This window comes from Dicentrarchus labrax, unplaced genomic scaffold (genome assembly GCF_905237075.1).
Source record: "Dicentrarchus labrax unplaced genomic scaffold, dlabrax2021, whole genome shotgun sequence".
NCBI classification, from domain to species: domain Eukaryota; kingdom Metazoa; phylum Chordata; class Actinopteri; family Moronidae; genus Dicentrarchus; species Dicentrarchus labrax.
Window position 1 is genome coordinate 16,147,275 of NW_026136719.1, and position 15,580 is coordinate 16,162,854.

General features: G+C 38.4%; 1 protein-coding gene across 2 annotated transcripts in view; it reads left to right on the forward strand.

Moving 5' to 3' along the window:
• Positions 1-2,035: 2,035 nt before the first annotated feature.
• The window catches only part of tub (TUB bipartite transcription factor), a 40,862-nt gene continuing 27,317 nt past the window's right edge, over positions 2,036-15,580 (forward strand). Inside the window, exon 1 of one of the 2 annotated variants that reach the window (XM_051379935.1) lies at positions 2,036-2,298. In XM_051379935.1, coding sequence (XP_051235895.1) covers positions 2,243-2,298 — 56 coding nt within the window. In that variant the 5' untranslated portion in view covers positions 2,036-2,242. The remainder of the gene's footprint in view (positions 2,299-15,580) is intronic. The other variant, XM_051379936.1, reaches the window with a different exon arrangement.

Below are 15,580 nucleotides of genomic sequence, written 5' to 3' on the forward strand. Positions count from 1 at the left end.
TCGTTTTTCACAGTATGACTCCAGCTGGTGTTACATCATCAATATGACCTCCCATATCTCCAAAAACAATAAGGATCCAAAAAGGACTCTGAAATACTTGGTTTATTCAGGTTTTTACATAAACTGCATGTGTCTCTCTGGGTTTGTTTTCTTTTTGTTTGGAGACCACATTCAAAAAATTTAATTCCAGACCCTTGAGTGGGTGGCTACAAATAAAAAATTGGCACGCTTACCTTGCTCAGGGTCTCTGAACCAAAATCCAACCAGTCTAATCCACACACCTAGAGTGTTAGTACATGCATGCACATATTTGACCACAAGGGGGTTGTTGTGACTAAGGAAAGTGTCATTAAATGCTTGAACCACTAGGGGTTAATATATTGGAGACATGTAGATGGGTGATAATTTAAAGGAAGAATGTGCAACATAAAAAGTTTTTAAAAAGTGTTCAACTGAAGGGATGAACACCATTATTTCAAAAGATATTCCCTTTTTTCCCATAAATAGTAAATCCTGACTAATTGATCTTTGATTGTAGGTGAATGTCTTAAACTGAGTAACCACATCAAGTAGGGCATTATTATAGTAATTTCCCAGTTAGACTATCCCATACAGTATGTGTAATTTTAACAGCCACTCTACTTGTGAAAATAGGGCTGTTTCTGTTTTCTGACGGATTACTTCATTCATCTCCAGAGTGCTGTGCTTTTATTCCTTTGTGGCTGATTTTGCAATTAGAAAAGTGCTTTTTAAAGAAGACCGTGTGCATTTGCAACATTTATGCACTCAAACGCCTCCTGCACTGTGAAGGTGGCAGACAATTACAGAATTTTGAAGTGTAAACACCTGGGCTCATTTGTCATGTGAACAGACATTGTGCTGTTGCAGTAAAACTATGGCTGGATCTGGATGGATGAGAGAATAACAAATTAAGAATAAACACCAAAGGGCCATTAAGGTCTTAACCTAGCTGTATGTGTAACAGACTTCTGTTTTAGTGATTTTGGTCTTGTGGGTATAAAGATATAATCTAGCCTTTTGTATTAAACACTACTAGTGACTATGAGCAAATGTAGAGGAAATATCAACAATCCCAATTCACTCATCATTCACTCAATAAGATTTATAATCTTTTATAATAGGTAAATATGCCATTGTGTGTGTGTTTTGTGAACATAGAGATCTTGTGGGGATGTTGAAGATCTTCAAAATGCTTTGAAAACCAAACCATAGTGTCCAGACTTGGCTGCAGTAAAGACAGAATATGATATACACAAGAGAAAATGAGGTTAGTACAGAAGGTTAAAGGACCTCCATAGCTCCAGTGTCCCTTATGTCCATGTTGGCTTATATGAAAGATATTACATGGCAGATACTGGGGTTCACAGAGTACTTAAATGGCAGCTCAAGAAAATGTCCTGCATGCTCCTTTCCAACATTTTCTCCTCTATGGATTGGTTGACCTAATGATAGGTTGTTTTGAAGCACCTCCATGTTTCCACAAAATCACAGTTGTGCAGACATCCAATTTATGACCTTAGAGGAGCAGCAGTCCTGACCCTTCATGTAATAAGCTGTAGGCAAGTAAGCCTGATCCTGTGAAAAATATCAAAATAATGCCTGTTCTAATTTGCATTAAATTACACCCCTGGGAAATTACTTCTGGAGAGTGCACACATCCACATCCAAATTAATTCAGCATTACTGAAAGAAAAGAACTGTGCATGTGGGCTGCTGCATAGCTGCTCTCTGCCCTTTTTTTTTGTATTGATCAGCAGAGGAGTGAACAGGTTCAGTGTTTGCTATTGGCTATAAGCGGTCATGACATGCCAATAATCAAAATAAACAAATCACAGTTTCATCCATTGATACGGGCTGATTGATCACGCCGAAGTCTGTCCGAGGCCATTGACACGCAGTCTGTAGGGATTTTGTCAGCAATATTAATCAGCGTCGTGGGTCCGCGTGAATTAAATCAACCAGCATCCGCGCGTGCACGGTGCGGCTGACAGCTCGCGCTCTCCCCTCCTCTGTAGTGGTATAGCCCATAGGACAGCGTCTGGCTCCGCACAGCCTCTCTGCCCAGTCACTTCACGGCGATTCCTTTAGTACGTGTTTTGCATTAGTGAGGAAGGAGACGGGCAGAGGAGCGTTTTTAGATTTCTATTTTTATTTTTTTTTAAAAAAAGCTTTTTGACCGTCTCGACAATCCCAGCTCCAGTTCAGCCAGCTAGCCGGAGACATGGAGGGAGTCAGCAGCAACAGGAGCATGTCTTACAGTAGATGGAGTTATGACAGGTAAAGCGAGCTCTCCCATAATATGGCAAGTGTACGTTTGTGTTGTCATGCTATGCCTTGTATTGTAAAAAAAAAAAAAAAAAAAAAAAAAAAAAACCCAACAACAACAACAAAAAAACCCAAAAATGGTCGAGGCTACAGCTTGGTGGGATCCCCCCTCCGACGTAATGAGTTGACAGGTGCAACGGATTTGGAAATGAGAGATATGAGTGTATTAAGTGGCTTAAAGCTTCATACTGTGTCTGCTGTCAGATATACGGGATGTCCGCTTGACTCTGTCTGTGTGTTGATGGTGTGTTAGGCTGTTCACAAATCAGCATCACCAAAACATTCCCATAGGAACAGCTTGAGTGTTTATGTTATTCATTGTACTTTATTCTGGTTTTATTCTGTTCCTGCTATCTATCTATCTATCTATCTATCTATCTATCTATCTATCTATCTAACTTGATGTCTCTCCATTTTATACTAATAGTTTATGTGCTGTACAGGTGCCAGGGTTCATTTACTGTACAGATCTGAAATCATCATCACTTTATACAAGCTATAAAGTGCTTCAGTCACAGAGCTGGACTCATTAGCTGGGAAGTTGGCAGGCTGTGTCTCAATAGGAGTGACTGTGATCAAGAGCTCACATTCTGGTACAAATTCAAACAGGCATGTGGAGCATGAACACAGAGGGCATCTATGATTAAAAAACAAACAAACAAAAAAAAACACCCAGTGGTCCTCAGCTTGACAATATCTGCATTTTTTGAATACTATTTTTTTTCGGAAAGTATTTGAAAATATGAGCAAACGAAGTAAATAAGTATCGTAAAATGAACAAAAGGTCCATTTTGTTTGTGTGTGATGTCATCAACACAATGTCAGACATAAGTGTGAATGAGTCAGTTAGTTTGAATGGTGAGGACTAGTGAAACTGACTCTTAACATGGAGGAAAAACAAGTACACAGACTCATATTAATAGAATAAACACAGTCAACAGACGAGGAATACTTTGTAGTATGTTGTCAAACCATACAATTCTTCATTTGGTAACCAATCCCTCCTTAGTCGTACTCAGCCAACACTTTGGAATACGATGGATGGTTGGAGATACTGTTGCTGTATCAGTAGAGGAGGTTTTACCCTGACAACACTATATGTGTTGGCTCACACAGTATAATTGGTATTCTGAATCTGTGCTTGGACATCCCGAGAGACTGCTGCCAGAGCCAGTGGTCTCTTAGCCTCTTAAGATTTCTTGCAGCGCTGTGAAATAATGCTTACTGTGTGCAGCCAGTTATAGGCCTTTAAGAAGTGCCAGGGTTTGTGCATTTAAGGAGTATTGTTTGCTTTTCTCCTCCAGAAAAAAGCTGCAGTCTTAGGGGATTCACTTCTTTTACATGTGAACAGATTGTTTTGGGTGTGAAAAAAAGCATGCTGTGTGCTGATGTCCTGCTTCAATAGAGTTGTTTATAGTGCAGGAGATTAGGTTAGAACTGACCCTTTAAATAGATTACTAACTCTTTCTTGTGGCCAATATCAATCCGACCAACCAAGACACTTTTCCTGCAGACATATGACATTCGCAGCAGGGGTCAAAGTTAGGTCACTAGCATAAACTAGAACACACACAAAATACAACACAGGTGCAACATGAGAAAAAAAAAAGTCTAATTTTCAGTAAGGCTGGAAGCTCAATACATCTGCTATGAGATCTGTGCAGATGTTGCTGTGGTTTTTTTTTCTAGTCTCTAGCATTTGGCAGCCAATTTGTAATATGTAAGAACGTAAAATGGACATGTTCATGCGCTGATTCTTGTTGGAGAGCAGTCAGATCTCTAGTGGCGTGCACAGACTCTCTAAGGGACAGAGGTGAAAATTTAAAAAGGGCATCTCTTCTGCATGTGCAAGCACAGAGACCACTTAAATTGGAGGATGAGTACGTACATGCTGAAATATAGACAATCAGTCTGTATTTCACCCTACAAGGCCCCAGAGCAATAGACCCTTTTTTCATAGCAGCCATTTTGACACGAAATATTAAAGTAAACCAATGATACAAAAGTAAGGTTTTCATTTCATTCAGGTCAAACAGAGTCAGGGTGATGCCATTGTGCACGTTGGCTCACTGCAAAGGCTCTGCTACACTAAATGGAACAAACTAGTATCATTCATAACACCTGCGTTTATCCTACTATTTCATATCAAGACCGCTGAGAGAAGGTCTATTACCTCTCCATATTGAATGCTGTACACACCTATGGTCCACCCACGCAGCTGTCTTCACTTATTTTACCTGATTAAACCTCGTCTAAGGACTGTGTGGGTTTACAGACTGTGCTTCTCTGACCCTCCAATTAGTTTTGTAGCAGCTGTTAGCGTGGGAGAGGCTACACCTGTATCTTATTGGTTCATGAACTTTTGGGGGCCTAACATAACTCCTGTACAGCTCCACCCAACGTCAACCTGAGCAGAGTTTCTAGTTAGCCGGGATAAGAGAGAACGCCTGTCTGTGTGTGTGTGTGTGTGTGTGTGTGTGTGTGTGTGTGAGACGACAAAAATATTCCTCCTGATAATCAAAAGTGGTTGTCTTCTTATGACAGCAGTGACAAGTACTGTACCTCCCACTAAGTAACATCTGACAATAATAAATAATATACGTCTGCTGATGATCTTACATTGACGTAGAGACATTAAGCTGATAAAGGTTAAATTAGTGGATTTCAACCGAGCTAATAGTCCTGCCTAAAACTGTCCCAAACAGGGGCTACCTGCTGAGCATAATGCTATGAACACTATTTAGCAAAGTGAGTTTATTTTAAGCTGTACATTCTAACCTTAATATATATATATATTTATATATATTCTTAATATTTTATACGTTCTGGAGTATGTAACGAAAGTAATTTCCCCCTGGGATTATTAAAGTATTTCTGATTCTGATTTTGAGTTTGATTAGCCAAGTCTCATTGAGTAGTTTTGCTACTAAAATTAACAATAGCGGATGAGGTTTCCCAGCAAAATGTGTTATTTTAACAGATAGCCGCTGGTAACTGTTGACCATAGGGAAAATAAAACTGTAGGTCGTCACCAAATTTGTTTGAAAGTGAGATTAAAATGTGGTTTCAGTCAAAATACTTGTTTATCACTGTTTTATTTCAACACTGGATGAGCTGCTGATAATTACATGACGTGAACAAGCCTATTCATACTAAAAGACTTAACAATTTCCAGTATAGAAATGTCTTACTGTTCTTTGCAGACATTGTAATTCATGGTGGAGCCTGTTTGTACTTGAAACCTGCGTATGTACAATCACTCTGTGTCCTGGCACCCACTCAGCAAACACTGTATCCTAGAGATGGAGGGGCAAGGTGGGCTGACAAGATACAATTCAGAGCCCAAAGAGCTCAGTACAGAATTCACAATTTTTAATCAAAGAATGGTAGTTTGAATTTCCTTGTGTACATTTCATTCCCTCCATCAGACTCTACAGGATCAGGGTATAGATAAAGACGAAGCAGGGGAACTTATGCATAGTAAGTGCCCACTTAATTTCCCATCCTTCATAATGGGATGTAATAATTAGGTCAAAAGACAATTGACACCTAACTGTGGAGATAAAAGTGATAAGTAACTAACCATCCTATAATTAAAAACATCTCTACTCGACTGCAGTTGTTATTAGAGATGTAAATGGCCCATCTCTCCTAAGTCGTGTTTCTTTCCCTCCTGCCATGTCTCCAATACGATGAAGGATTCACTGTTTTAAATTGGTTGGAAATAACGGATCATTTATAAAAAAAACAACTACTAGCAAATCACACAAAATCTCAAGGCTAGTATCGATGCCACTCTGGCCAGTGATCTATGTGATCGACAGCTGAGAGCTGATTTAGTGGCCTATTTTATCGGCATAAAGGTACGCAAACATCTTCTCTCAGAGCATCTGTGTCATTCTGCTTTGGCCCTCGGTCCACACTAAGCTGGCATTGTTCATGCCCCCAAAAACTGAGCTGAAAATACTGGTCTGGTGTTTTTAAGGACAGGAAAAAAACGGAGCATTTGGAAAACAGAATCAGTTTTATTGAGTACAATGGTGCAGAGTGCAAAGGATGCTGGACTAAATATTTTTTGTGTAACAGTTTACTTTATATACATGAAGTAGGTGGATATGGCACTATATACAGTACATAGATTTGGGTATGAGTGAGGATATTTACATGCTTTAAAAGGAAAACTATTTAAACAATGCAAATAAATCATTTACAGGGACAGTGGATGTTTGAGTCAAACAGTTACATGTAGGACTGTTAAGGGTTGTGTAGCAGTGAAGATCGACAACTTCCTGTCCGTTCTAATTTCCTCTGTGATCATTTAAATATACTGATCATACAGCAAAGGTGTTATTAACCTGTATTTATGTTGGTTTTGTCTCACAGTCATAAAATATATGTAAATGAGAACTGCTAAACTGTGGGTTCAGCTGTATTGAAACAGTGTAGGTATATGAAGCTTAGAAGGTTTACCCTGCTGAGATTCAGCAAAATAACCGGGCTGTGACTCACCCTCTCCTTACCAGACATTGGCTGTGATGCCTTGTTTTTGTTTGTTTTTTGCCAAGAAGCCAACAAAGAGATTTTACTATTTTCCTGTTGTTATGATGTTTTGGTGTCAATGGAGAGCTTTACAAAAAATATAAGTTGTAGTGAGGATGCACATTGTGTTCAGATTGGGAAGAAGTCTCGATCAGTCTTGCAAGGCTTTGCATTGTTTGCTCGATGGCCATGTTGTCAAAACTGTACTATTGTCTTTGAATTTAATTTGTGCTCATTTGGACTCTCCTGACAATAATTGATTTAACACATGATTTAGACATGAAGCAAGAACTTTAAATTAATTATTGTTGTGCTTTCATAGGATATCGTATATATTTACACTTCTGAATTTGGTTTCAGATCAGATGGGTTGATCTGACGTGTGCTCATGTCTGTTCAGCTTGTGATGCAGGTGTGAATTGGCCACAGCAAGTGTGTGTATGCAGTCTGTTGCTTTATACAGAAGCTGTAACCTGCTGGAAAGTAGAGGTGATGATGAAACATATAGTGTGACAATAGAAAAACGTCTCTTGTTTCATAGTATGTTGTTTATTTCGTTGTCACAAATCACACTCTTTGCAGCCGTGTTGTTCCTCATTTGGACAGCGCTTTGTGTTTTTCCCCATGACCTGAATGCAGGCAGGAAATCTGCATGAAGGCAACACAAACAAACAGGGAAGAGAGTGAACAGGACACAGAACTGGGTAATTCTGAAAAGGAGAAGGACTCCAACCAGCCAAAACAAAATGAGGAGCTTGTACCTAAAAGAGGTACATAGAGAGTCACATTGATGTGGTGGAAAATAGTTAGTAGAGTAAGTGTTTTCTATTTACCTTTTTATATTTTATACACTATTATTTATTCTGTATTTTTACTTGCTTAATTGTTGAATTCTTACATAGGCCTTTCCATTTGGTAATTTTATATAAACTACTTATTCTTTGAAATACATAAAACATGCAATATTGTGATATGTATCATTATCTCGATATAAGATGTTGGTCATACCGTGCAGCCCTACTGGAAAGTATGCTGTCATTCATATGCAGAATTATACATATTGCTATTTAAAAACTGAACCCAGTCCCAAGTACGAGATTTGTGAGCAACCCTCCTCCACAAGTGTATTCCTAACTCTGGTCGTCAGCTACATACCAAGTCTGTGAGCTCCTGAAGTGTGAATCCATTGTGTGTCTGGGGCCATTGTGGGTGGCTTTGAACATGAGTCATAAATATGTACCTTAGCTGGAAATTGCACACAACCAAAGGGTTTGAGAGTGATTCATCAGTCTACATCCAAGAAGACTGTTACTTTCATTATAAAAGAAACAACATTTTACTGGTCAAAAAAATCTAAACACCAGAGATGAGAGTGGGCCAGAGGTAGAGTAGAGAGAAAGTTGGCTAGACAGACAGACAGACTGATGCATTGACAGAACAACCAACCAAGGTACTGTATGTTATTATTCAGCCAGTGTTGCAATTTTCATAAAACACAAATTACTGAGGTTTCTCCTCTTTTTTCGTAAACAAAGCCTCTGCCCTTTACTGTCAGACAAGGTACTTCTCAAAGTCAGTTTTTCAGGCTGGTGAACTATCTTGAAGTGAACTGTGAATAAGGAACATACAGCAGTGTACAGTAATTTAGCTCTACCTCTTCAAATTCCACCCCATCTTTAGAAATGCATAGCATGGTGTCAGCATAAGTTGGATAACATTCACTTTGTTTTAGTGCTGCATCTGTGCTAGTGGAAATATTTAAGTTTTGGATTGCAGAGGTAACTATTGCACGGATTATGGAGAGAGAGATACACTTCTCTATGACTGCGGGTATAGTGCAGGGGAACAGCTGAAGTGACAGCTGTGTCCAGAGTCTGCTGTGAGAGTCTGTCCTCAAACCTTACTAATGATAGATTTTAGAGGATTCAGCTCCCTAGCTTGACGCATGGATATATTGTAGCATCTTTAGAAGTATATTGTAAACAAAAAATAAACCATAGTTCATATTTAACAACTTTGTGATGCCGCTAGACTTAACCTGTAATGTTGCTTGTGGAATATTTCACCTTTACAAACTGTTTACCTGGACAAAACATGCCATTTCCTCTCATTGTTTCTGGTGATATGGCCTGTCAAGTCCTATTCGTCAAACCTCCTAACTCTCCTGCTCAACGACCCCCCCTGCTGCACTGCTGTTATTATGCAGTTTATAGCTTAGTCACTGTCCACCTGTTTCTGTAGTAACCACAGATAGAAAAAGCAGGGTAACAAACAAAGCTTTCAGGCTTTTATCCACGCTGCTACACCTCTTAGAAATCGCCTGAGATGATTTGTAGTTGTTGCGATAACTGTTATAAAATGTGAAAAATGTTGTGATGTTTAACTTGATTGGTTTTTAAAAAATCTAAAACAACAAAATCTAAAACAACTAAACCAGTTCAACGCCTTTCTTCTATTAGGTTATTGGGTAAATTGCTAAGACCAAATGTCAGATGTTTCCTGGTTAAGACATGTTCTTTGTCATTATTAGTTGTCCAAAAGCAGAAGTTGGCTTTTACTTTAACCGTCCACATATTTCAGCCCTATTACTTTTACATACAACTGATTTTCAACAGCAGATTCATTTTGAAGAAATTAACATAATGTACATAATTAATTAGAATTAACAAATGTTATTAATGTACTTTGCAATTCGGAAAAATGTTGACGCTGAACCGATCAGTAACCCATGTATTTTATTTGTTTATCTGGCAAAACATGCAATCATGCAGTACACTGTCCACTCGTAGTGACAACACCATCATTCTTTATCATTATTTTTAAAGAAAATCACAATCTTTCCCTAACCTTAACCAAAGTGCAAATTGTTGCCTAAATCTAACCACAGCTATGAGTCTGATATATCTGACAGATAGAGGGGAGCTTAGTGGGCAGATATGAGGTAAGGAAGGATAGGGTGTGGGTGCTTCAGGAGCCACTGATTTGAAGCTCAGAGAGGTGCAGATCAGATGGAGTTTGTGAGGGTGTCATGACAGAAAGGCAGCCAGCCTGTCAGACAGTTGACCTGTCTCTGTGGTTTGAAGCTGCGTCTCTTATAATGTTGCTGACAAGTAGGGACTGACATCAGGTGCAATGGAGGAGAAGCTTCCTCTCTGACATCTCCCGCTGTGTTATGGCTTTCTGTTGCTGTGAGGGTGCGACCGGTGTTGGTGAGTTTTGTGATTGCGTGTGTCTGATGTAAAACAGAGGAGAACTGACAGCTTTGGAGATGTGGAGATTTCTAGACTAAGTGCTAATTCCATTTGTTGGCTAATTTTACACATTCAGACAGTTCTTTCTTTTTTTAATTGTATGTGATCATCAACTGCAAAAGTGATAACATAACCATTTAGGGATGTAAGGATATATGATAATGGGTTCACGATACAATTTCCGAAACAGTGATAGTGATTAAATAGTACATACTGCATATATCCCTTAAAATAATTCATATGATCAATGCTTGCACATTTTATATGGAAGGAGAAAAAAAGGTCATTAATATTTTGAACTTGTGAAGCAATTCCACAGTCTGCAGTTATCTAGCTGTCACATGCAAAAAATGGAAATGGAACAACGCAAGCAGAACGTGCAAGATCCTTTTGCTGCCTGGTTGAACAGTTTGACTCATAGCTTGTAGCTTGTAACTTCACACACACGTGTGCAGGAAATTTCTTTCAGACTTGATGAATCCTCACTGTTGAAAATATTACTGCACACATTTTTATTACACATACACTCAATATTTATACAGCTACAAAACTTGATTTTAAAAACTTCACACATTCAGACACACAAAATGTGCTACAGGCTGTGAAATTATTTGTGAACATCATTTCACAAGCTCAGCATATTATTGACCCTTATTTGCTTCCGTAGTTTTATAGCCGTTTGGCCGTCAAGATCCCTGTAAAGGAGCAGTTGGCAAATATAGTTACTAATATAAGTTTGTAAAATATATAAATCAGAGAAAGTAGTAAAGAGTAGTTTGAATAATTCTCTTTGTTGCTCTTCTACAGACATTATAGATGCAGATGAAAGTCAGGACAATCAGGATAGAGCCTCTTAAATATCCTCCAGTGACACAGTGTGAGAGAGTGCTTTAGAGGTGTGGAGGTGTTTGTGTGGGACAATTTTCAAGGATTTATGAATGTATGCAGTAATGCACATCTAGTGTGAAAAGACCTGGATAATAGTGTCCCATTCTTAATCACTAAACATTGCTTTGTTCCTAGGAAGTCATTGTTCTCAAGCAGCCTTGAATTTTGAATGGATTTTTCCTCTAAGCTCAGAAAAACAGAAATGTCAATGTCAATAATCTCACACTCATGCCTCAAAATGCCTTTTCACGGTGAGAAAAGACAGCTACTGTGAAAATCATTAAACATTGGAGTTCTTCGTATTCAAATCTGCATCGGCTGAAGTAAAATCTTTTTCTTTCAGTATCATCCAAATACCATCTCTAAAGGTAATCTTTTTGTCAGCTTGGCATTTGTGACCAAACCACAACCAGTTTCATGAAAAAGCCTCCATTCATAAATCATATCCACTGTATGTGCTCGTAGCCTTCTCACTTTGATGCCTTTGCTGTCTTATTAGAACAGGAGAGGTTGTTGGTTCTCCTTCACATCAAAGTGGATTTGTGTTGAATTACCCTTTCAGTAGCAGGTGTGTCTTTGGATCAAGAGTCTGGACCAGCATGACAACCCAGCTGTGCCCTTGGCCCTTATAGATGGCTACTCCAAGAAAAAAAAACAACATTAAGAAGTAATGGCAAATATTGCAAAGTGGTACTTCCTTTATATGAGTAGTACCTTGAGTAAATGAGGACCCTTTGCCTTTCTCTGGCAGTCTACCAAGCTTAATATAGCTGGACAAATTTAATTCCATATTATAAATCAGATGTGTGATAGGAGAGCAATCACAGGGCAAGTAAATAGTTCATTTCATTTTCAGTGTGTATTTGTGAGGCTCCATCAGCAATATTCTATTATTTATTTTCTCAGACATTTGGCATGAAGTTAGACTCGATATGTTTGTACCAGGAATGTTTATTGCTTACATTTTCCTCCTCCTTGGTATGCTTTGTCTTTTATGTCCGGTATGCAGAGCAGCCTCCTGTAGTCTGGGCACGTGTAATGCTCTTCTGTTGTTTTACCTTCATGTGTATCAGATACACTATGAAATAGACATTTATGTAGGTACTGAGATACATATGTAAACAAAGTAATTTTGATACTGATAAATATATACATACATACAGTGAATACTCACACTCTGTGCAGAGACATACATGGACACAAACACAAACCACTAAAGGTGAATTTATATATATATATATATATATATATATATTAGCAATGGATCAACTGACTATGTGTAATGTAAAAGGGCTGCTCATAGTGAGGAACCCAGTGATTATTATCTCTGGACTCCTAAGGTAGAATCTTTTAGCTATTTTGTTTTGGTTTTACAACCCACAGCTTTACTATTTTAACTAATTCTCACTGCTTTCATCAACCCTGTTCCTAGCCACAGTTGTTCTCAGTGAAAGGGCTCTGATGAACTCTATAATACCCAAAGGCTGACAGACAAAGTGACTAGCCGGTGAACATATGTGACTTCAAGTTAATGCTAATGTTACTGGATATGTTTAGTAACATGTTCACCATAACAAATTCACAAGCTGATGTCAATGTTGTGTTTTCTGCCTAAAGAAACATTTAGTATTTGTGAGATTTGGCGCTCCCCAGTGGCATTACCATTGTGGTTAATATGGACAGCTGTACACGTGCAATTGTTATTATTACATTACTTATGATCAAAAACTAGCGTTCAGTGGAGAACTTTGCTAACACAGCCAAACATCAAGCATCTGCACTGGCACAAAACATGTCATGGCTCGGTCACTCTCTCCTTCGCTATTCTTAGCTTCCTCCGTCATCCTCTCAGGTCTCCGCCATTAGCTATGTCCACAGAAGTTGCTGAACCCGGTTCTGTTATAACGCCGGTGTCAGCTCTAAATATGTGCTCAAAATATGGATGAATATGAGTAGAAATCACACTGCAGAACACTGGCATCTCTGTGGACAGTTGGCACCATGAAAGGTGATGAAATAGAATAATAACACAGAGATCATTCTTCTTTACTCATTTATTCCATGTGCTATTAATTAACTCATCTCACTCTCTCTTTAATTCTTCTGTTCTTGTTGCCTATAATTCTCCTATATTACTACATTTTATTCTCTAACCTGCAGTCAGTGTAGGATATTTCTCTTTCAGCCTGCGTTGAGCTATACATTATACATGACAGATCATTATTTGACTTCCAATGAGCAAATACATAGCCTCAGTCTATCAGGTGGAATGTTTTAAAATCTCTGTTGAAATGTAAAATCCCACTGGAGATTCAGATACTGTTCTTCTATCAAATCACTCTTCAAATCTAATTATTATTGTCACAGGTAAAATGCCTTTAATCTTTTTACTGTGGATTTTATCCTTTCATTGTTTCTGGGTTGTATATGTCTTATTGGATTCTTAAAGGATTTTGTGAGCACTGTTTTAAAAAGATCCATAAATATAAAATATGTTAATTATGTTCCATCTTGCTATTCTTTTATTCATTTCCATCCTCTCCTCCATAGCTCTGTGCCACCAGTGGATGTGTGTGGGATATGCCTCTGGAGCTGGTTGCTATGGTGAAACATCATGGCGTAAAACTGAGAAGGGGCATTAAGTTTTAGAGAAATAAGGTTGTGTGTGTGGAGTGTGCAATTATGAATCTCCAGACCAGCAGACTGTAAGTGTGAACACATGCAGTCTTATCTCCCTCTGCCCCTTCATCACATGGCAGAGGATGAACATCATACTGTGGCTGGGTCTGAAAGATGGTAATGCAGGATTTAAGTGGTTTCTGCTGTTCTATATTGAATACGTTGATACGACAAATGTCTTTCTTGCAAATTCTCCTTTTATTTCATCATGTCACTTTTCATCATAAAGTTTTTCTCCGTCAATCAAGACAAACGGGTGGGAGACAGCAGTGGGCTGTTTAGTTAAAAGCAAGAGCCAATCACATACACCGATCAGCAATAACATTATGACCACCTGGGCTCCCTGGTGGTCATATGCCTAATATATCCCACCCACTGACAGGTGCCATGATAACCAGATAATAAGTGTTATTCACGTCACCTGTCAGTGGTCATAATGTTTTGGCTGATCGGTGTAATTGACTCTGTCTCGTTTCTCTTGATTGTTTGGAATAAACATTTTGTCTTTGTCTGTCATACATGAGGAGATGATCAATTCTAAATATATCTTAACCTGTCAAAGATTCATGCTGTATTACTGGACACTGATAAAAGCAAAAACAATTTGTCAATATACACATTATCATAACTGCAGAATCATGCTGATTTTTTCCTCATTTTTATGATCTAATGTGGGTTTGTCAACTATCATTTTATTTAGAAGAATCTGTAACAGTCAATCTGTACTATTAGTATACTGCATTTATCCCTTTTATAATTTGCAGTTTTCACTAATAATAACCCTGGTTTAGCATGTGATTTGACAGGTGCCTCTGGGCTGCCTCTTAGTCATAATACCGATGAACTGGTGGGAGCATAAACCATATTGCTATGTGATTAATAGATAGTTTGAGGATTACTTGGATCTGTTAAACATGGAGAGAGCAGCTGGCCTTCTTGAACATTTAACAGGTGCTGAGCAGCCATTGGGACATTGTTAGGAACAGTTTGGTGACCAGCCATATGACTTAGCTCTGTTATGTGATCATCAATTATATATTCATTTGCACCCACAGTCCCCACTGTGTCCATTATGATTTATCAAGATGTTGGCTTGCCAAGTCCTTCTGAAGATCAATATCAGATTGAAACATTGCCTCTCTTTCTCAGGAGATACAAATAACGTGTAGATCCAATTTGTTTCGTCCCTTCCCGTATTTAAAAGTAGAAATAATTGATTTTTAATAGTTAAAAAGGGCTGTGTCTTAATTGATAGGGGGAATAAACCCATTTAAGCATGCACACAAACACCGTATGCTGCACAGAGCCTGTGTCTATCCTGTCACTGCTCCTTTTTTGTTTTCCTTGCAGTTTCTCACAGTATAAATTGATAACCCAAGTCCAAAAATACTGAACAGACTGTTCTATAATGACTCAGTGGATGAAAGTCACAGCCACTGGCATGGCTAGGCCAAAAAAAGCCAAGTAGGTTTAGCAATACTCTATATCTAAAATATATTTCTTGATTTTCAGTCTATCAAATCTGTCTTTTAACTGTCTTTTTGAGTATTTTGCATGTTTGGGGAAGAGCCCCCAATAATTTTTAAGGAGACAAATAAAGATACATGTTAGGATGGCTTTTATCCCTGACACAGCAGAGAAAGTAAAGGTGCGATAATTAAATAGTAATGCTCTACCTTCCACAACAATTTGCATAAAGGTGCTCTTGAAGAAGGCATTCGGTTTTTATCTGCTCAAAAGACTCACTGGTTCAAAATCTTTGTAATTGCGTAAATTATTACTTTAAGATTCTCTTGTAGAAGATGTGCGTTTGCAGTAGCTGTGAATTCCCCTCCCTCACAGAAAGTGTCAAGCAGTCACTGTTGGGTTTGTGAAGC